The sequence below is a fragment of the Phacochoerus africanus genome, chromosome 4 (assembly GCF_016906955.1).
Source record: "Phacochoerus africanus isolate WHEZ1 chromosome 4, ROS_Pafr_v1, whole genome shotgun sequence".
NCBI lineage: Eukaryota > Metazoa > Chordata > Mammalia > Artiodactyla > Suidae > Phacochoerus > Phacochoerus africanus.
In genome coordinates, this window is record NC_062547.1 from 140337426 (window position 1) to 140360826 (window position 23401).

Below are 23401 nucleotides of genomic sequence, written 5' to 3' on the forward strand. Positions count from 1 at the left end.
GGTGAAGTGTAGTTGCTTAGAGAGCCAGGCAGGAGCCTCTTGTCCCTAAGGCATAGCCTTTCTTTACCAGTTGTGGTGTGGACTTGCCAGGCAGCAAGAAGAGTCAAGTTGCTTAGCCTCCGACCCAGTTTCCTGCTTCAAATTGGTGGCACTCATCATTGAATACCAATGAAGTGTGCAAGAGAACAGGATTGGCTTCACTACCTGGAGCAGGAAACTTTGAGGGGATGAAAATACACTCTAAAAAGAGTGGGAGTTGTCACCTGCCCTGGAAACAAAAGAAGGGCTTTTAGGGGGTAGGCAACGCCATGTGGTTAAAAAATCTCAGAATTACAGGTTTCTTCTTTAAAACTGCTGTTTTGTTTCATCTACTGTTTGAATAGGGGTAAAGCCAGAAGTCTAAAATTGCTTCCCTTCGCTTTTTTTTTTTTTTCTGTTGCAATTTTTTGTTGGTTTTTTCTACTGTTTATTTTCTGCGAAGGCAAGTGTGATTTCCTTTTCCACTCATGAAGCCTAGGAAAGACTCTAAACTCCATGAAAGCAAAGGTTTTCAGTGTTGTGTCCCCAACACTTGGAAAAATTACTGGCCTACGAAAAGAGCTGAAATCCTTATCTTTGCTGTCCCATCCCTGAGCTTAGGCACATTTCTGTGTCTGTTGCTATGAGAAGCCAGCTTTGGACACTGGACAGTCATTAGAGCTCCATAATGGGAGAAAATCCCAGCAGTGAATTTTGAAGGAAAAGCTGCATGGCAGCTAGGTTCTGTATGGATTCACCCTTATTCCCTGCCTACCAACTACAGTTTGTGGGCCATGTGCTTTAAGAGGTGTTTCTTGACCCAGAAAAACATTAGGCCTCAGGTTGGCTATGGGAGATGGAAATTACAAGGGAAAAAGTCCAAGGAAATGTTTCCTTGGTGCTCCACAGGGTTCTAGAATGACTTCTCTGGATGTTGCACTTTTGCAACAATTGGTTCCTCCCTCTTGCCTCCAACCTTTGCTACAAGCCAAGTAGGTCAAGGGTAAAAGGGTTATTGACAGATTTCTGGATAGGCACATAAGTCTTGAAGAAAGAACTCTACTGCTCTTATCTGTCTATAGGTCAGATCCATGAAAGATTTCTCGGGCACTTTTAGGACAGTAATCATGGATTAATACTAGACTTTTTTCTGGTTTATATCGATATATACTCGACATCCATAAGACCATGGAACTTGGGCTAGTCTCTTAACAGGACCAATGTTAATGACTGAGATTTCCCACTGCCTGTTGTGAATATAAATCTAGGGGGAAAACACATACTCCCCCTCTCCACAGCCCCTTTTCTAACAGGAGTATCAGTTTCCCATGCCTGTAAATTCAGATAGGAGCATTGGTCGGGTTTTCTATGACTCCAGTCCCACTTGTTTACTAAGGTGAGGTACTACTGGACCAGAAAAAAGAACCTCTATTTCAGGTCTCTGTCCAATTCCCCTAAAAGTTGAATTGAGAAGCCCCTGAACTTCGTATTGGCTGATTTGGAAGGGGGTATGTCAAAATACTAAGATGTTGGAAGGACATTGGCCTTCAGCCAGTGTATGTGGCATTATCATATACAATGGATGTAACACATGGGTCAATTGGAAAGGAATCTATGAAGCATAGGTAGTACAGCATGGGCTGGTGCCATGTTATTGGCTCATGAGAAGAATGTGTCCCATGGATCAATGGGAAGAACGTTTCCTAAAAGATAATGACAGGGAAGGTAGTGCATGTTTTTAGGGTAGGAAATGAATAAGGTATTGGGGGCACTACTTAGCTCAAAATATCAACTCTCTAAGCACCTTGCCCCTCAGCCCCCTACCCCAGTAAGTCTTTGGTGTCCAGGGAGGGTAAGCTAAGGCCTCCTCAGCTTAGGGACCCCCTGAAGACAGGCTGGCACCAGGATGGTGCCCTGAGGGACTGAAGGACCCGCCCACTTCCCCCACCCCAGCTGAAACTGCAATTCCCCTCCCTGCCGCAGGGGGCACTGCAGGCCCCGGGGAGGTTGGGGCGGAGCGCTGCGAGGGGCCCGGAGCTGCCGCCCCGCTCCGGAGCGCGGGGGGCGCTGTGCGGGGCCCGGCCTGCGGCTCCGCTCCCGGCCACGGGGGGCGCTGCGCGGCGCCGGTGGTTGGTGGTGGCTGTTGGGGGGGGTTGGGGGGGGAGCCGCGGCCGCGGGTGGTGCGGAGGGAGGCCTTGCGGGCGGATCGGGAGCTCGGCGGCGGAGGTGGTGGGAGGCGGCGGGAGGGAGTGCGGGTCTGGCGGACCCTGGCGATGGCGGACGCGGCGGCCTCTCCGGTGGGCAAGCGGCTGCTGCTCCTGTTCGCGGACACCGCGGCCTCGTCCTCGGCCTCAGTCCCCGCGGCGGCGGCGGCGGCGGCGGCGGCGGCAGCGGCGGCAGGCGGAGATCCAGGGCCTGCGCTGCGCACTCGGGCCTGGCGGGCCGGCACGGTGCGGGCCATGAGCGGGGCGGTGCCCCAGGATCTAGCGGTGAGTGGCGGTCGAGGCGGGCACTCGAGGCCGGGGCTGCACGGCCTGCGGGCGGCCTCCCCGGGGGCCTTTGTGAGGGGGCGGTGGGGTGGGGGTGACCCAGTTCCGCGCCCCCGGATCTCCTCAGCGCCCCCCGCCGGCTCCTCAGCGCCCCGAGCTGTGGCCAGCATGGCTTCCGCGTCGGGGTGCGCGCCCCGGTTTACCCCGGGGGGGCGGCCAGGGCGCTAGGAGCTGCAGCCTCCACCCGGCCGGCCCCGCCTCCTGAGCGACCCCTTTCGCAGCTCCCCCCACCACCACGCCTTCGGAGCAGGCTCCGGCACCCTGGGCTCCAGGGCCCCTCAGAGTTGGGCTGGTGCAGCCGCTGCCTCCTGGAAGACCTCTCTTCCCCAGCCTCTCCCGAGAGACCTGCGCCCTGCTCCCTTCTTCTCGGAGCCCCTAGTGGGGCGGGAATGTGGGCAATTGTGGGAGGCACGGAGGCTGCAGTTGGAGCTACTCGGGGCTTTTTTATCTGGCAGTTACTTCCTCCTTGTCTGAGCCGGGCTCGGCCTGGAGGTCTCCAGAAAAGCCAGCTCTTGGAGACTCGCTTCGGGCTCCTCTCTCTCTGCGCTTCTGGGTGACAGGAGCTGCCGTTGTGGCTGTTTTCGATAAGTTTGAGATCTGTCCTAGCAGCCAAATAGGGCTGTTGGGTGGTGCTTTTTTGCTCCTAGCTAGGCTACTCCCCCAAACCTTGGGTGAGGTTTTGTTTTGAAACTTTGTATTGAGGCTTGGCCGCTTTTAAATACTTGCCGTGGTGTATTTTGTGATTAAAGTTGTTCAGTAATAGAACTTAACTAGCATTCGGGACCATGATGTGTTATTTTTGTTAATGTGGCAGCAAAATATTGCCTTTGAGCTTTGGCAAGCCTCTTTAGTTCCTCATTCTGATAGCGGCCCTAGCTTCTCTGTTGAGATAAGACTGTGAAAAATAGGGGGCTTCTTTTGGATTGTGGTAGATCCGCAGTCACAAGAAAGATTTTCACGATGAACTTGCCTCTGCAGATACTTTATTCACTGTGAAGGGGAACGCGATTTTAAGATTTGACATTAACGTTGCAGGTTTCTAATAATCATTTTTCTACCTATTGATCAGTAGTGTTAAGCTTATTTTTTTTTTTCTGATATGCAAGCTTTATGGATTGTTTTGCTTTTGGCTGGCTTAGGCTTCTACTAAGTTCGTTTACTTTGATCTGTCTCCAAGCTCTATAAAGAAAAAGGCTGCTTGAACATTTATTTATAAGGCTTCAATGGGGCGAATTTGTAGAGATAGCAGGAATATAACAGGGTTAAGGATGATGATTAAGAAGGGATTTAGATTTAAATTCCTTTGTGCTTTCTTTAGAAGATTGCTTTTAAGGTTGAGACAGAAGAGAGGTGTTCCTCTCAGATCCAGTAATCTACCCCCTAAGTGCACTAAGCATCCACCATCATATGCATATTTTGACCGAAGCCCTAGTCTGTGCTAGAGTTTCAGTTGGAGTTTTATTCTCTAGTTGTTTCCTCCATCAAATGAATTGGTAATGAGTTCTGCACCTGAAATGGCTACCCATTCACTTTGTTTGCTGGGCTCCCTAAGGACAGAGGTTTTTGAAGCTCACTGAGATGCTGGACAACTATTAAGCTAAATACTGAGTAATTTCACCACTGGGCGGTTGGAATTGGTTCCTCACACCAAGTAAAATGTTGCCGTGATTCTTGGAAGTTATAGCAAAATGTCCACTATAGCTGCATTGAGTTCTTGTGTAGAGCTGTATGCATATAGAAACAAAGGCAGTTCGGGGTTTTAAGAATGTGCTTATTCTTGTCTTGTGTGTATAACCAAGTGACCTAGATGAGACAACAGCCACAACAAAACTCAGAGCCTTTAAAAATTCTTCACCAGCTTGTAGAATTGCTCAGGAATTACTGTTGAGATGATGAGGTTCTGTTAATGACAATGACTAGTATAGGATCAGAACTGGCGGTTTGTTTTCCTTTTTCATTAAAGACTTTTCCTTTGGACCCTAGGCTTGTGGGCCTTTCCAATTTGCACCACTCCGTAGTAAACACAACCGTCTTCCAATCAAAAGTGTTCTTCCTGTACTCGAGGGTGGAGTTTGCAAGCAACTGGCCTGTGATTGGGCAGATTTTCATTCAGCAATGTTTAAGATGTTTTCAGGCATGCTTGGTTTTGAGTAATGCATGGCAGGTCGCCCCCTGTTAAGGATGAGTAATTGAGGGTTGAATGAATGTGTTTTTGAAGTGATTGAAAGCACTTCTCAATTTTAGGCTCCGTTAATATCCTCTTTGTAAATACTTTATGATCCAGAAATCTTTCAAAATGTAGTCCTGATCCATTAATGAACCCTTTTTTGGGAAAACAGTACCAAAGCCATATGCTACCTTAAGATGAAATGTGAAAAAAGATAAGTCAGGATCTTGTTGATCAAAAGTTTTGTTGATGAGAATTTGATAGGTGGGCATCTTCCTTACCAGAGTTATGCTGACAAATAACTACTGAGATTTTTAGGTTAAGTAGAAAAACAGCTCCCCCACCCCATGGAATAGTAACTTTATTTGTATTTCAAAATAAGCCTGTTATGTGAAAGAAAGAGAAAAAGTCTCACTGCAAAATTAGTTTAATGGATTTTTATGCCTTTATTTCTAACTTGTTTTCTAATTCTGTGTCCTCTTTGTCATTGTTGGTTGAGGTAAATATCAGAGACCTTGGAACCTTCACATAAATAGGTATCATATGTAAACACATGAACCAAAAAAAGTGGATTTTTCTTTTTTTCGTTGTTAAAAAGGCAAAAAAAAAAAATCCAAAATTCTGGATTTTGCAGAATGTCAAGCAACCAAGAGTATATATAGGAAAGTCAACAGTCTCCATCCTTCACCACATTCTACTTGCCGAAGAAGCCTGTACGTCTTTCTTAATACTGGTAAAAAAAATATATAAAAACACTTTTCTGTATACTAAGGTTGCTTTTTTTAGCAACTGCTAGCATTTGTACAATGTCTGATGCCTGCTTTTTTCCCTTTGACATTAGACTATGAGTATCAGTACCTATAGATCTTATTCATCCTTTTAGATAACTACATTATGTATTCCATAGAATGGATGTACCATATTTTATTTAATGTTTTCCCTTTATGGTAGGCATTCAGGATATTTAAAATTTTTTGACCCTTACAGACAGTGCTGCAGTTAATATACTTGTGCATATATCTTTATATAATCATGATTTTGTTTCTGTACTTTAGCCATCAGGAATAGGATTGTTGAGTTAAGGACTACATATATATGTTTTCTTTTTAGGGCCGTCCCTCTGGTATATGGAAGTTCCCAGGCTAGGGGTTGAATCAGAGCTGCAGCTGCTGGCCTGCACCACAGCCACAGCAGTGCCAGATCTGAGCCAAGTCTTCAATCTACATCGCATCTCATGGCAATGTTGCATCCTTAACCCACTGAGTGGGGCCAGGGATCGAACTCGCATCCTCATGGGTACTAGTTGCATTCCTTACCCATGAGCCACAATGAGAATCCCTATGTTTTTATTTTATTAGGTAATGCCAGGTTATTTTCCTTTGAGGTAACAGCATTCCACACTCATACCAGCAGTGCATGCAGGCAGTGCTTGCTTCCCTTTACCCTTGCCATCACTGGTGTCATCATTCTTTGTCATTTTTGGCCATCTAATGGGTAAAAAATAGTACCTAACATTTTCCTGACTGCTGATCTTTTCCTGTGTTTATTGACCTCTTACGTTTCTTTTATGACTTATTTATGCCAGTTTTTTTGCCTGTTTGAAAAAATTGGAGTCGTCTTATTCTGTATAAGTTCTGTACATGTTAGGCACATTAACTCCTTTACCTGTCAAATGGTCAAGTGTGTATTTTCTCTCATTTGTCTTTTAACTTTGTGGGTTGCTTTGCCTCACAGGAAAATAACATGTTTATATCATTGGATTTCTGAGACACCCCCCCTCCACTGTTTTTTTTTTGTCTATAAAGGGTGCACCTGTGGTATATGGAGGTTCCCAGGCTAGGGGTCAGATTGGAGCTATAGCCACCGGACTACGCCAGGGCCACAGCAACACTGGATCCGAGCTGTGTCTTCGACCTACACCACAGGTCATGGCAACGCCAGATCCGTAACCCACTGTCAAGATCAGGGATCAAACTCGAAACCTCATGGTTCCTAGTCGGATTCATTTCCGCTGCGCCATGACGGGAACTCCCTCTGAGATCTTTCTTAATGGCTTCTGTTGTTCACTTGCTTGGGAAGAGACCCCTCCCTCCATCCACCTTGAGCCTATGTAAATATTCTTCAAATTTTCTTTTTAATGTTTCATTTATTTTTACTTTTAGCTCTTTGATCCAGAAGTGGCAGGTGTGATGGGGGCTCTAACTTTTCCAACTGAAATAGTAACCAGTTGTGGCAGCACCATTTTCATGAAATAAACCATCCTTTTCTTATGGTATGATAGAATTAAATGGTGCTTTTAGTAACACTGATTTGTTTTTATTTTTTTGTTTGTTTTATGGCCACACCTGTGGCATATGAAAGTTACAGGACCAGGAATCTGTGGCAATGCCAGATCCTTTAACTCACTGTGTTGGGCCAAAGATTGAACCCACGCCCCCATAGTGACCTGAGCTGCTGCAGTTAGATTCTTTCTTCCTTTCTTCCTTTCTTTCTTTCTTTCTTTCTTTCTTTCTTTCTTTCTTTCTTTCTTTCTTTCTTTCTTTCTTTCTTTCTTTCTTTCTCTCTCTCATCTCTCTCCATCTCCATCTCTCCTTCCATCTACCTCGCAGCTCTCTCTCTCTTTTTTTAAGGCCTGCAGGCATCTGCCAGCTATATGGAAGTTCCTGGGCTAAGGGTCCAATCAGAACTACAGCTGCTGTCTACACCACAGCCACAGCAACACCAGATCCTTAACCCACTGAATGAGACCAAGGATCAGACCTCAATCCTCACAGATACTATGTTGGGTTTTTAACCCACTGAGCCACAAACAGGAACTCCATGCAGTTGGATTCTTAACCCACTGTGCCACAGCAAGAACTCCAGCACTGATTTGTTTTGATTGTGTGTCTTACCTATGTCAGCTATCCAGAATTTGCAAGAGGAGTGAAAACATGTCTGCCTTATTTTATTATCACTTAATCTTCCATCTTCCATTTTAGACCTCCTTTCCTTTGAGATAATGTCATAATTGTTGCAGTGACTAAGCTAGTACCATGTTTCTGCCATCTAGGATTCTTCCAAAAGGAGTGAAAGCATATCCTTTTTTCTTTTTCTTTTATTTTTTTAAATAACCTCCTCCAAGCTTTCCTCTTTGTCTCAGGTTAGGTGGACTTTAAAGTACCTCTCTAGGGGGAGTTCCTGTTGCGGCTCTGTGGAAACGAATCTGACTAGTATCCATGAGAGTGCAGATTCGATCCCTGGCTTTGCTCAGTGGGTTAAGGATCCGGCATTGCCATGAGCTGTGATGTAGGTCACAGACACGGCTCAAATCTGGCATTGCTGTAGATGTGGTGTAGGCCAGCATCTGCAGCAAAGCACATGGAGCCCTAGCCTAGAACCTCCATGTGCTTTGGGTGTGGCCCTAAAAAGACAGAAAAAAGTAAAGTAGAATAAAATACCTCTCTAGGGAGTTCCCATCATGGCTTAGCAGAAACATATCTGACTAGTATCCATGAGGACGCAGGTTCGATCCCTGACCTCCCTCAGCGGGTTAAGGATCCAGTGTTGCTGTGAGTTGTGGTGTTACTGTGAACTGTGGTGTGGGCCACGGATGTGGCTCAGATCCTGCATTGCTGTGGCTGTGGTGTAGTCTGGAGGATATAGCTCTGATTCGACTCCTAGCCTGGGAACCTCCATATGCTTTGGGTGCCGTCCTAAAAAAAAGACAAATAAATAAGTAAAAATAAAATCAAATACCTCCCTACTTTGTTTCTAGATAATGTGGTAATTATAATCAAGTCCAAGATAGTACCATGTTTCCTGGGTACAATTCAGTATTTTATTCTCAACGTATGTTTAAACATAGAACTTCAGCCATAATTGAAATGAGAGTATGGCTTTTTTTTTTTTTTTTTTTTGTCTTTTTAGGGCCACACACATGGCATATGGAGGTTCCCAGACTAGGGGTCAAATCTGAGCTGTAGCTGCTGGCCTATACCACAGCCACAACAATGCCAGATCCATGCTGTGTCTGCCACCTACACCACAGCTCGTGGCAACACTGGATCCTTAACCCTTTGAGCGAGGCCAGGGATGGAACCTCATCCCCATGGGTACTAGTCAGATTCGTTTCCACTGAGCCACAATGGGAACTCCGAGAGTATGGCTTTTAATGATTATGCTTCAGTGTCTTTTTCTTGCTTATAATTCCAAAGTTAAATACAAAATCTGAATAATATTGTGAATTGTATGCTTTTATTAAAGTAAATGGAATGTGTTTGTAGATCAGTGTACAGTTTAAAGAACTTTTTTTCCATAGTTTGAGTTTTATATTTTTATTTGGATCATATGATTATAAATGGAGTTTATTATTTTTCAAAAAAAATAAAGAACTTTTTTTAATTTTAATTTTTTTTGGCCATGGCATTTGGAGTTCCCAGGCCACCTAAGCTGCAGCTGTGGCAATGCTGTATCCTTAACCCACTGTGCTGGGTCGGGGATCAAACCCGTGTCCCGTGTTCCCAAGGTGCCACCCTATTGCACCACAGCAGGAGCTCCCAGTTTAGAGAACTTTAAATAAAAATGAGACTGTGCAAAAGAGCATGTAATGTTTAAATGTGAGGCCCTTTAAGAACACGTCTTTTGGGGGTGCTGCACCCATGGTGTTTGGAAATTCCTAGGTCAGGGATCGAACCCATGCCACAGTTGTGACCTGTGCCACAGCCATGATAACACCAGATCTTTAACCCGCTGTGCCACGGGGAAACTTCCTATACCTTTGTTTTTAAGAGTTGCATCACTAACTCACCACCTGCTAAGGGTCCACTTCCTCCTTGAGTACTCACTTGCCTGGTTCTGTTATCTACCTTGTTCAAGTTGCTTTAGTTTCCCCTCCACCGGCCTAAATGGTAGCATGGCATTTTCTGTGAGTTATTTTCTCAACAACAGCTGGGGTGGGTTCCTGTAGGCTTTGCTTCTACAAGGCCTGGGGGACACAACACCTGTTACTGCTTCTCAGTTTTCCACTCCCTTTGACAGGTTGGTGGTTTTTAAGCCCTCCCGGACTCCACTATCTCTACTGCCAAAGTCTCTTTTACCCTTGTTCTTTAGTTGGGTAAAACTTGCCTGATTGTTGAGTACTCACTCTTAGGACGACATCTGTCAGTTTTGCAAGGGAGGAGCTCTGGGTTTTTTTGTGTCTTCAGGGGTAATCAGACTCTAGGGGGCTGATTCTCACTAACCAAACTCAAGAGACCGATTTGTAAATCCACATGTAAGGTTATTAATTTACAATGGGAGATAAACCTATCCAGAGACCTGCACAGAGCCCCCTCCTGGTCTACTCAAGAGACCAAATTACAGATAAGACGAATCCTTGGTGTGCAAAGAATCAGACAAGGAAAATTGGGTGTTGACAAAAGGATATTTACAGCAAGCAGTCCTGATTTGATGATCCTCCACTTTCCTAGTACTTTTTGATTTCCTTTGTTTTATTACCCCTTAACCCTTTGCTTTTGGTTTTGAAATCGTATAAAGAAAAAAGAAAGCCTGTCTGTTCTAGGGTTTATCACCTCTATAAAGCCTTTCTAAATCAGAGTGTTTTTTTCCCTTTGCTCCCTTATCAGTTTGTGGATACTTCTTTTGAAATACTTATCACAATTTTTATTGATATAGATACATAACAAGATATATAGCTTATCTCCCCTACTATACTGTATGTTCATCAAGAACAGTTGGAACACATGCATTTTTATAAAGTATTTGGGGGAGTTCTGTCATGGCTCAGTGGTTAACAAATCTGACTAGGAACCATGAGGTTGCGGGTTTGATCCCTGGCCTTGCTCAGTGGGTTAAGGATCTGGTGTTGCCGTGAACTATGGTATAGGTTGCATATGCGGCTTGAATCCCACGTTGCTGTGGCTCTGGCCTAGGCCAGTGGCAACAGCTCCTATTGGACCCTAGCCTGGAAACTTCCATATGCCACAGGAGTGGCCCTAGAAAAGGCAAAAACAAACAAACAAACAAATATATATATACATAAAGTATTTGGGAGTTCCCACTGTGGTGCAGGGGGATGGGTGGCATCTCTGGAGTGCTGGGACTAAGATTTGATCCTGGCCAGCACAATGGGTTACGGATCCCCTGTTGCTGCAGCTGCTTCATAGGTGGTGGCTATGGTTCGGATCTGATCCCTGGCCTGGGAACTCCATATGCTGCAGGGCAGCCAAAAAAGAAAAAGTGAAAAGAAGAAAAAGTATTTATACTTGATTTTTTTTCCCCTTTGGTATTTTTGACCACGTGCATAGCATGTGGAAAATCCCAGGCCAGTTATCAAAATCATGCCATAGCAGCAACCCGAGCCATAGCAGTGACAGCATCAGGTCCTTAACCTACTTGAACCACCAGGGAACTCTGATTTATACTTGATCTTTTTTTTTTTTTTTTTGTCTTTTTAGGGCCATACCCACGGCATATGGAAGTTCCCAGGCTAGGGGTCAAATTGGAGCTGTAGCTTCCAGCCTACACCACAGCCCAGCAATGCAGGATCCAAGCCACATCTGTGACGTACACCATAGCTCATGGCAATTCCAGATCCTTAACCACTGAGCAAGACCAGGAATTGATCCTTCGTACTCATGGATGCTAGTCAGATTTGTTTCCCCTGAGCCACAACAGGAACTCCTATACTTGATCTTTAAGGGGCTTTATATATGTGTGTGTGTGTGTGTGTGTATGTTTTTTTAATTTATTTGCTTTTTAGGTCCACACCCATGGCATATAGAGGTTCCAAGGCTAGGGGTATAAGTGGAGCTATTGCTGCCAGCCTGTGCCACAGCCCCACAATGTGGGATCCGGGCCGGGTCTGCAACCTACACCACAGCTCACAGCAATGCTGGATCCTCAAGGCACTGAGTGAGGCCAGGGATTGATCCCGAAACCTCGTGGTTCCTAGTTGGATTCCTTTCTGCTGTGCCATGATGGGAACTCTTCTTTTTTTTTTTTAATACCCTCGCAGCATATGGAAGTTCCCAGGCTAGAGTGTCAGATAGGACCTGCAGCTGCAGGCCTATGCCACAGCAATGTGAGATCCAAGTCGTATCTGTCACCAACACCATAGCTTGAGGCAATGACCACTAAATGAGTTCAGGGGTTGAACCCGCATCCTCATGGATACTAGTCTGGTTCTTAACCCACTGAGCCAAAATGGGAGCTCCAAGGGGCTTTTTATATATTTTTATTAATATTGACTCAGTACTAATTTTTGTGTCTTTATATGATTGGATTCATATTTGCCCCTCCCCCATTAAAAATACATTGTCGTTGGTTTTTGTGATTTACATCTGAGTTATTTGAAGCATTAGATGTTTTGTTTGTCTGATTCTCAAGTAACACATGCCTATTATATAAATGTAGAAATTATTTTAATAAAAATAATAAATTAAAAAATAGTCCCTGTAGTGTCACCAACCCATTAGAAACTGCTGTGTATTGATACATATTCTTCTAATCCTTTTTTAGAATCATTAAACATTGAATTCACATTGTATTTTCAATTTTGAGTTTTGCTTTTCACTAAATATGGCAATTATTTTCTTGTATTACCAAAAAATTTTAATTTTCTTTGTGCTTTTCTGTATTTTCCACAGATAACATGTATTGTTTTCATAAGTGAAAGGAAAACAATAAATGCTCTCTAAGAAAATCTTATAGTTTTTATTGGACTGGATAATTTAACCATTCCTCTTTCATTGGATATTGAAATTGTTTCAGATTTTAGGCTTTATCAATAATTCTGTGATTAATATTTTTGTGAATTAAAGCCTTTTCTGTATTCAGGGTGACTTCCTAGGATTATTGCCAGGAGTGGTATTATGAAAACACAGAATATACACATATTTAAGATTCTTGATATATGGCAATTTTTTTTTTCCTTTAAGTCATACCATGTAATATATTCTGACCAGTAGTATAAGTTTGCTTAAGGCATGTGATTTATTGGGAGCCCAAGATCTGCTAGGCATTTTACATTTTTATTTCATCTAATCCTATTACAATCCTTTGAGGTACTTAGTGTCCCTATTAATAGGCAAGGGAAGTAAGACTCATAGAGGCTAAAGTAACTTCCTCTCAGCTACACAGCTAAGAAATGGGGAAGAAATGGAAATCCAGATCTTTTTGATTACACTGACCCTGTGAGCATACATATGCTTGAATTTTTGTTCAAGTTATTCCTATGATACTCAAGCATTTAACGTTTAATTTATTGAGAGTGTTAGGGAAAAAAAATGGGAGTAATTGTTAGAAAGCTATCTCTTGATCAAAGGAACCTTAGAGAGAAAATTATTTTTTGTTCAAAAAGCAGCATTGTTCTAGAGTTGCATCATTCCCCACCAAGGTTGTCAAGATATCCCAGTTTTGTAAAATCATTTGTATCAGTGTTCATATGTTGTTTAGAATGTAGTTAAGAACACTGGTAAAGAAAATACAGGAACCTTGGAAGTTAGTCTTCCATTTTTCTTACCCTCTCACAATCATCATCATATCCTGTTGTTTATTTATTTATTTATGTATTTTAGGCCTGTACCTGTGACATGTGGAAGTTCCCAGGCTATGGGTCAAATTGGAACTGTAGCTTCTGGCCTATGCCGCAGCCACAGCAACACAGAATCTGAGACACACCTACGACCTACACTGCAGCTCATGGCCATTTTTATCTCTAATTTCTCAAATATGCCCTCCATTCATATAGTCTTATTGGTTTAGGCCTTTATGTCTCTTACCTGGGTTTTCATTTCTTTGTAATTTGTCTCCCTGTCTCCAGTTTTTCCCTCTATGAGTTCTCTTCCAACCTGACCCCAAAGTTAATTCTTTCTTTTTTAAAAAAGTTCATAATATAAATAATACGTGAATACATGTTTTTTGTTGTTGTTTTGTTCTGCTTTTTAGGGCCATACCCGAGGCATATGGAAGTTCCCAGGCTAGGGGTCGAATCTGAGCTATAGCTGCCGGCCTACACCACAGCCACACCAACTCGGGATCTGAACCGAATCTGTGACCTACACTGCAGCTCACAGCAACATCAGATCCCCAACCCACTGAGGAAGGCCAGCGATCAAATGAACCCTCATCCTCATGGATGCTAGTTGGATTCGTTTCTGCTGTGCCACAACAGGAACTCCCTGAATACATGTTTTTAAAGACAAAAAAGAAGGAACATTTACTGAAAAGGCTAAAATATTATTACTTCTCCTACCCCAATGCTTTTCTTGTTCTCCCACCCCCTAAAAAATCTTCAGCTTGCTTTTTTTCTGTATTTCTTAGAAATATTGGGAGTTCCCGTCGTGGTGCAGTGGTTAACGAATCTGACTAGGAACCATGAGGTTGCGGGTTCGGTCCCTGCCCTTGCTCAGTGGGTTAACGATCCGGCGTTGCCGTGAGCTGTGGTGTAGGTTGCAGACGCGGCTTGGATCCCGGGTTGCTGTGGCTCTGGCGTAGGCCGGTGGCTACAGCTCCGATTCAACCCCTAGCCTGGGAACCTCCATATGCCGCGGGAGCAGCCCAAGAAATAGCAACAACAACAACAACAATGACAACAACAACAACAAAAAAAGACAAAAAAAAAAGAAATCTTTCCACATTAGTCTATCGGATACCTTTCTCTCTGTTTTTTTTCTTTTTTGCCTTTTCTAGGGCCACTCCCGTGGCATATGGAGATTCTCAGGCTAGGGGTCTAATAGGAGCCGTAGCCACCGGCCTACGCCAGAGCCATAGCAACACGGGATCCGAGCCGCGTCTGCAACCTACACCACAGCTCACAGCAACGCCGAATCCTTAACCCACTGAGCAAGGCCAGGAATTGAACCCGCAACCTCATGGTTCCTAGTCGGATTCGTTAACCACTGCACCATGACGGGAACTCCAGCAGTATTTTATGTACCTGTTTTCATGTATCACCATAGCCCATGTTTTCACCTGTCTTAGTGGTTAACGAATCCGACTAGGAACCATGAGATTGCGGGAACTCCAAACTTTGTAATTTCTATTTTGACTTCCTATTTAAACTTAATATTGAGAAGTTTTTCCTCCAGGTGGCCTTATCTTTCTAAAACATATCTGGACAGTTTCTGTCCTTCTGTTTTTATCATTGTCCCTACCCATTAAAACTATCATTGGCTCCCCTAAGGCCTATGAAGACAACATAAACTCACATGTCCAGGGACCAGGCTTATGTGAAAGAGCTGGGTGACAGACTAAAGGGTGTAGAGAGGATTGACTGATGGCCAGTGCCTAATGATTTTTAAGCGCACGTTAGAACAAACCAACCACCAAAAAACCCACTGCTGACCAAACAAGAACTTTTGCCACTAGGTTTCAATTTATCATCCGTTAAGATGCCGACAGAACACTTTATAGCTAGCTTACTAGCCTCTACATCCTCCTCCTAGAACACTCAATCTGCTTTGATGTTCCTTTGACTTTGCACCCGCTGGAAAGTCGTTCTCTCCCCTCTCTGCCAGAAGAATGAATGCAGCTTGACCTTTGAGATCCAGCTTGCATACACTCTGTGTTCTGTGAAGCTTTTCTAGTTCCCCAAGGCAGAAGCCTTCTTTAGCATGTTCAGTCTTTATTATAGCCCTCATTTATTACATAGCTCTGTAATAATTTCTCTACCTGCCTCTTGGCTCACTGAGGGTGTGATTCACTCCTACCAAGTGCTACCTTATCCACTTTGATATTCTTGGCCCTGCTGGCAAGTGCTGCTCGCTTATGTGTGTGCGTGCACGTGAGCACACGTACACACACACATTTATGAGGCATTCTGTTTTTGTTGAGTGAATGAATAAATGAATAATTTTGTTAATTATAGTAAGAATGGCCTTAGGAAAAACCAGAATCTAAACCGGTAATTATATGAATATGTGATAAACATGGAGGTCTCTATTACTCAGATTACTACCATCTAATTTTATCAAACTAGAGTTGAGTTATTTGATTTTTTAAAAATATTTCATTTTAATGTCACTGAAATGAATGTATATCACTATCAACCATAAAAGAGCTGTTCAAAGTGCAGTACTATTTGGTGCTCTTACTCTAACAGTAGAAATTTTTAATAGTAGGCTTTTTGGGAGTTCCCGTCGTGTCTCAGTGGTTAACGAATCCGACTAAGAACCATGAAGTTTCAGGTTCAATCCCTGGCCTCGCTCAATGGGTTAAGGATCCGGTGTTGCCGTAAGCTGTGGTGTAGGTCACAGACGGCTCACATCCCTCGTTGCTGTGGCTCTGGCATAGGCTGGCAGCTGCAGCTCTGATTTAGACCCCTAGCCTGGGAAGCTCCATATGCCGCAGGTGCGGCCCTATAAAGACAAAAAAAAAAAAAAATAGTAGGCTTTTTGAAAAAGTCAACTCAAATGTTTTAATCCTGTTCTGTCGAGATTATCAACCTGCCTGGGCCGTATCTAACTCAGTCCAGTCATTACCATTGCTTTTTTTTTTTTTTTTTTAATTTTGTTTGTTTGTTTGTTTGTATCCCTTCTTCTTATCCTGTGACCTGGCCACTACCATTTTATGAGTTCATGTTCTGTGTACTTTGACTAAATGATTCTTCACCTTTTATGTTCTAACTCCTTCCATCTCTAGCTAGGAGGTGAAACCCAGTGCTGGGGTCAAAAATAATCCTTAATGCTGGTAGAACATCCTTACAGATATCCACATTCCACGTTGTAAAACAAATTCATACTGTTAGCCTCAAGCTGTTGCTTGATCCCAGTACATACGTGCTGAGGTGGTTGTCAAGTTCAACACTATTCTTTTGCCCAGGCAGGTTAAGAAATAATTGCCCTTACATTAGATGAAATGTGGCTTTCAAATATGTCAGCTTTTCTTTTTTTTTTTTTTTTTGTCTTTTTGCCATTTCTTGGGCCGCTCCCGCGGCATATGGAGGTTCCCAGGCTAGGGGTCAAATCAGAGCTGTAGCCACCAGCCTACGCCAGAGCCACAGCAACGCGGGATCCGAGCTGCGTCTGCAACCTACACCACAGCTCACGGCAACGCCGGATCATTAACCCACTGAGCAAGGCCAGGGACCGAGCCCGCAACCTCATGGTTCCTAGTCAGATTCGTTAACCACTGCACCACGATGGGAACTCCCAAATATGTCAGCTTTTCGATGGTGTTTTCAGGTGTGTGATAATAGGATTCCTGAATATTAACTTTTAAAATGTTCAAGTTCTTATGTACAAAGACAAAATCATTATGGTGACTTATTTTAGTGTTGTTCTTATATTTGTGTTGGTATGACTTAGAATTTTGTGACTCATGTTGGTTTTTAAAGTGGCGTGTTAGTACTGTAGCATGGCACCTAGCTGTCAGGCACTGTGGAGCGTCGACCTCTGGGTTTCTAAGTAAAGTTCCATGTCGCTCAGGGTCAGACTCCGCCTGGGGGCTCCATACCCTGTGCTCCATTTCATGGCTTATAAGGTCTTTTCTGTCCTTCAGCTATTGCCTCCTGACATTCATTTATGGCGCCACTCAACACCACAGTTCTCTTAGTCTCTGGTTCAAAATCTAAGTCATTTTAAAAATTTTCCCTTACGGAGTTCCCATCGTGGCGCAGTGGTTAACGAATCCGACTAGGAACCATGAGGTTGCGGGTTCGGTCCCTGCCCTTGCTTAGTGGGTTAACGATCCGGCGTTGCCGTGAGCTGTGGTGTGGGTCGCAGACGCGGCTCGGATTCCGCGTTGCTGTGGCTCTGGCGTAGGCCGGCAGCTGCAGCTCCGATTCGACCCCTAGCCTGGAAACCTCCATATGCCGCAGGAGCGGCCTGAAGAAATAGCAAAAAGACAAAAAAAAAAAAAAAATTTCCCTTACGTAACTTCCTTATATCCAAGCAGTTATCCCACTTGGTGATAGGACTCGTTGATTCTCACAAGTGCTGGTCACTTCCAAGCTAGTCTCACTACTCCAACTCTGGGTTGTGTAAGAACACTCCCTGTTCCCCACCCCCACCCCCTATCTACATCCACTGTCCTAGTTAATGAGTTGTCCTAAAACCAACTGTTCTGTTTATATTTTGACCTCGATTGAAGACCTTTTATTTTAATTTTATTTTATTTTATTGTCTTTTGTCTTTTGAGGGCTGTACCTGCACCACATGGAGGTTTCCAGGCTAGGGTCGAATTGGAGTTATAGCTGCAGTCTACACCACAGCCACAGCAACACCAGATCCAAGCCACGTCTGCAGCCTACACCACAGCTCATGGCAGCGTCGGATCCTTAACCCACTCAGCAAGGCCAGGGATCGAACCTGCAACCTCATGGTTACTAGTCAGATTTGTTTCTGCTTCACCACAATGGGAACTCCTCTATGGGAGGAGACCTTTTAATGGCAGTTGTGCATATACACACCCATACACACATATCTCCTGTTAGCAGTTGGTTGAAGTCCAAATTTTATCCCAATGTTCAGGGTCTTCCACATTGACTCTTAGTCTTTTTATTTTTTTATTTTATTTTTTTGTCATTTACTTATTATTTATTTATTTTTAAATTTCCAGTTCATGCTTAATATTCTATTCATAGATTATCTTTATTTTTTACTTTTCTTAATTAAATGAATTTATCACATCTGTAGTTGTATAATGATCATAACAATCTGATTTCACAGGATTTCCATCCCACAGCCCAAGCACATCCCCCCACCCCCCAAACTGTCTCCTCCAGAGACCATAAGTTTTTCATTGTCTGTGAGTCAGCATCTGTTCTGCAAAGAAGTTCAGTCTGTCCTTTTTTCAGATTCCACATGTCAGTAAGAGCATTTGATGTTGGTGTCTCATTGTATGGCTGACTTCACTTAGCATGATAGTTTCTGCGTCCATCCATGTTGCTAAAAATGCTGGTATTTCGTTCTTTTTAATGGCTGAGTAATATTCCATTGTGTATATATACCACATCTTCTCTAGCCACTCCTTTGTCAATGGACATTTAGGTTTTTTTGGTTTTGTTTTGTTTTTTTGTCTTTTTGCCATTTCTTGGGCCACTCCCGTGGCATATGGAGGTTCCCAGGCTAGGGGTCTAATCGGAGCTGTAGCCTCCGGCCTACACCAAGCCACAGCAACGTGGGATCCGAGCCGCGTCTGCGACCTACACCACAGCTCACGGCAACGCCGGATCGTTAACCCACTGAGCAAGGGCAGGGGCCAAACCCGCAACCTCATGGTGCTGCAATGAACAATGGAGTACCTGTGTCTTTGCGAGTTGTGGTTTTCTCTGGATAGATGCCCAGGAGTGGAATTGCTGGATCAAATGGTAGTTCTATTTTTCATTTTCTGAGGACTCTCCATCCTGTTTTCCACAGTGGTTGCACCAATTTTACAATCCCACCAACAGTGTACTAGGGTTCCTTTTTCTCCACACCCTCTCCAGCACTTATTATTTGTAGACTTTTTGATGATGGCCATTCTGGCTGGTGTAAGGTGGTACCTCATAGTGGTTTTGATTTGCATTTCATGTGTTTTTTGGCCATCTGTATGTCTTCTTTGGAGAACTGTCTGTTTAGATCTTCTGCCCATTTTTTGATGGGGTTGTTTGTTTTTTTGGTATGGAGCTGCAGAAGGTGTTTGTACATTTTGGAGATGAATCCCTTGTCAGTTGATTCACTGCAAAGATTTTCTCCCATTCAGTGGGTTGTCTTTTCGTTTTGTTTAGGGTTTCCTTTGCTGTGCAGAAACTTTGAAGTTTGATTAGGTCCCATTTGTTTATTTTTGTTTTTATTGTCAATACTCTAAGAGGTGGTTCTGAGAAGATGTTGCTGTCATTTATGCCAGAGAGTGTTTGACCTGTTTTCCTCTAAGAGTTTTATAGTATCTGGTCTTATAGCTAGGTCTTTAATCCATTTGGAGTTTCTTTTTGTGTATGGTGTTAGGGAGTGTTCTAATTTCATTCTTTTCCATGTGGCTGTCCAGTTTTCCCAGCACCACTTACTGAACAAACTGTCCTTTCTCCATTGTGTATCCTTGCCTACTTTGTCATAGATTAGTTGGCTGTAGGTGTGTGGGTTGAGTTCTGGGCTTTCTATCCTGTTCCACTGATCTATATTTCTGTCTTTGTGCCAGTACCATACAGTTTTGATGATTGTTGCTTTGTAGTGTAGTCCAAAGTCCAGAAGCCTGATTCCTCTAGCTCCATTTTTCTTTTCCATGATGTCTTTGGCTATTCTGGGTCTTTTGTGCTTCCAAACAAACTTTAGAACATTTTGTTCGAGTTCTGTGACAAATGTCCTTGGTAATTTAATAGAAATTGCATTGAATCTGTGGATTGCCTTAGGTAGTATAGTCATTTTGATAATATTAACTCTTCCAATCCATGAGCATGGTATATATTTCTATCTATTTGTGTCATCTTTGATTTCTTTCATCAGTGTCTTATAGTTTTCAGAGTACAGTTCTTTTGTCTCTTCAGGTAGGTTTATTCCTAGGTATTTTATTCTTTTGGATGCAATGGTAAATGGGATTGCTTCCCTAATTTTTCTTTCTGAAGTTTCATTGTAAGTATATAGAAATGCTGTTGATGTCTGTGTATTAATTTTGTATCCTGTGACTTTGCCAAATTCACGGATGAGCTCTAACAGTTTTCTGGTAGAGTCTTTAGGATTCTCTAGGTATAGCATCATGTCATCTGCAAATAGTGATAGTTTTACTTCTTCCTTTCCAATTTGGATTCCTTTTATTTCTTTTACTTCTCTGATTGCTGTGGCTAGGACTTCCAGAACTATGTTGAAGAGTGGTGGCAAGAGCGGACATCCTTGTCTTGTTCCTGATCTCAGCGGGAATTCTTTCAGCTTTTCACCATTGAGAATGATGTTTGCTGTGGGTTTGTCATATATGGCCTTTATCCTGTTGAGGTAGGTTCCCGCTATGCCCGCTTTCTGAAGGGTTTTTATCAGAAATGGGTGTTGGATTTTGTCCAAGGCTTTTTCCGCGTCTATTGAGAGGATCATATGGTTTTTATTCTTCAGTTTGTTAATGTGGTGTATCACACTGATGGATTTGCGGATATTGAAGAATCCTTGCATCCCTGGGATAAATCCCACTTCATGATGTACAATCCTTTTAATGTATTGTTGGGTGCCGTTTGCTAGTATTTTTTTTGTCTTTTTGCTGTTTCTTGGGCCGCTCCCGCAGAATATGGAGGTTCCCAGGCTAGGGGTCCAATCAGAGATGTAGCCACCGGCCTACGCCAGAGCCACAGAAATGTGGGATCCAAGCCGCGTCTGCGACCCACACCACAAGCCCATGGCAACGCTGGATCCTTAACCCACTGAGCAAGGGCAGGGACCGAACCCGCAACCTCATGGTTCCTAGTCGGATTCGTTAACCACTGCGCCACGACGGGTACTCTGGTTTGCTAGTATTTTGTTGAGGATTTTTGCATCGATGTTCATCAGTGAAATTGGCCTGTAGTTTTCTTTTTTTGTGGTATCTTTGTCTGGTTTTGGTATCAGGGTTATGGTGGCCTCATAGAATGAGTTTGGGAGAATCCCTTCCTCTGCAATTTTTTGGAATAGTTTCAGAAGGATAGGTGTTAGCTCTTCTCTTAAATGTGACTCTTAGTCTTTTTAGACTCATCTCTTTCTCCTTCCCCACAGCATGCTGTAAGCTCCTGGCCGTCTTAAAACTTGACTCGGACTGCATTTTTTTTCTTTAACCTCAGCCCTGATCAGTCTCTTTGTACAGCTGAAGTGATCTCTCCTGTCTCTAAACACCCCTCTATACTCTATTTTATTTTATTTTTGTTTATTTTATGGCATATTATTGCACAAGTAGGGCTTTGTAATTGACCAAAGTGCTTTTAAACCCATTACTTTATTGAGTTTTCACAACCAGTCTATGAGGTAAGGAAGAAGGGTGTGTCTTATTACAAGGGAGGAAAACAAAACTTGAGGAGGGAAGAGTGATTTGCCCCAAGTTCTGTATTTAATAGAAAGTGGGGTGAAGACTCAAATCCAAGCCTCCCAGAACATAAGCCCCAAGCTTTTTTCATTAGTGTGTTTCTTGTTGCCAGAGTCTACAATTAAATGTAAATTTGAATTCATCTCTTTCCAGTTGTCTGCAAGTTACTTGAAGTTGTATTTTTATTCCTTTAGAACATAGATGTATATATGAGTGAGCCCATTCATATATTCAATGCAGTTTAGTGTTCTTTCTCTATACAAATCATGCTTCCTCTTTCTGAGCCTTATTTTCCTGTCCTTTTTTTTTTAGTCGAAATGAAGCTTACTTGGTATATTATAAAAATTAAAACTAGAACTTTCTATAATGAATTTAATTTCTGGGATAATTTCCCAGCAGTGCACTTCAGTTCATAAGTATTTCTTATTTGTAAAGAGATTAAGCCCAATGCTAGGCTACTAAGCAGTGGTTCCACACTTTTCAGGTATAAGTATCCTGAATTTTCATGTAGTTGTAACTCTGATTTTTAACTTGACTTAGATAAGAACTAATATACCAATAAAAGCTGATATGAATTCAGTAACAATTTTAATGGGTTTCAATTTTATTCATTGTATCATCTACAAATATTTGAAAAGTAATAATGACACATGTACTAGGCTTTAATATTCAGTCTGTAGGAAATGCTTGATACCCTTAGTACTTACAGATCTTACTGATAACTCTGTGGTTCCTAGCTGGGAGTGACTGCTGTGGGGATTCTGACATTGTCCTGCATCACTCGTTGTTGCCTTAGCAAGAGTCATGTGAGAAATTTCTTGTAGAGGCACATAGTTGGAAAGTGTTGCTTCCCTGAGTAATTGCTTTGTGCTTTCCTTTTAGACAGTGAGGACTGTGCAGCTGACCTCTCCATTTTCATAGTGACCTTTGGGAAGCTCAGAGCCAAATCAATCAATCACTCAATCATGCCATATATCATGCAGTCGTACAGCTGTATAAATCCTTATTGCCTGCTCAAGTTTTCCCTCCTTTTTTTTTTCTTTTTTTTGGCCACCCCATGACATATGGGGTTCCTGGGCCAGGGATCAGATCCAATTTCCAGTGCAGCACCGGATCCTTTAACCCCCTGTGCTGGGCAGGGGATTGGACCTACATCCTGGCACTGAAGAGATGCTGCCAATCCCATTCCATCACAGCGGGAGCTCATTACCTCTTTTTACACTTTGTAGTTTGCTTAGCCTTGATTTTTTAATTTATATTTTATTTTATTGCATATTTCCCAAGAGCCAACTAAAATTCTGTAAAAATGAAATGGGGAGTTCCCGGCGTGGTGCAGTGGTTAACAAATCCGACTAGGAACCATGAGGTTGCGGGTTCGGTCCCTGCCCTTGCTCAGTGGGTTAAGGATCTGGCATTGCTGTGAGCTGCGTGCGGTGTAGGTTGCAGACGCGGCTCGGATCCCGTGTTGCTGTGACTCTGGCATAGGCCAGTGGCTACATCTCTGATTGGACCCCTAGCCTGGGAACCTCCATATGCTGCGGGAGCAGCCCAAGAAATAGCAAAAAGATGGAAAAAAAAATGAAATGGGATATAAATGCTTTAGTCTTTCTTTTTGTGACCAGCTGTATTTTGGGCCCTAAAATTTCTGTTCTAAATATTGATACCTATATGCATATGTCTTCCTTTTTACGCTGTATTGAACATGCTCAGATATCAGAATTTATATGGAAAAGTC

General features: G+C 43.1%; 1 protein-coding gene across 2 annotated transcripts in view; it reads left to right on the forward strand.

The window, feature by feature from the left end:
• Nucleotides 1-2276: 2276 nt before the first annotated feature.
• Nucleotides 2277-23401, forward strand: part of KDM3B (lysine demethylase 3B) — a 73058-nt gene continuing 51933 nt past the window's right edge. Inside the window, exon 1 of one of the 2 annotated variants that reach the window (XM_047778732.1) lies at nt 2277-2507. In XM_047778732.1, coding sequence (XP_047634688.1) covers nt 2292-2507 — 216 coding nt within the window. In that variant the 5' untranslated portion in view covers nt 2277-2291. Of the gene's footprint in view, nt 2508-5272; nt 5468-23401 lie in introns of those variants that run through there. The other variant, XM_047778733.1, reaches the window with a different exon arrangement.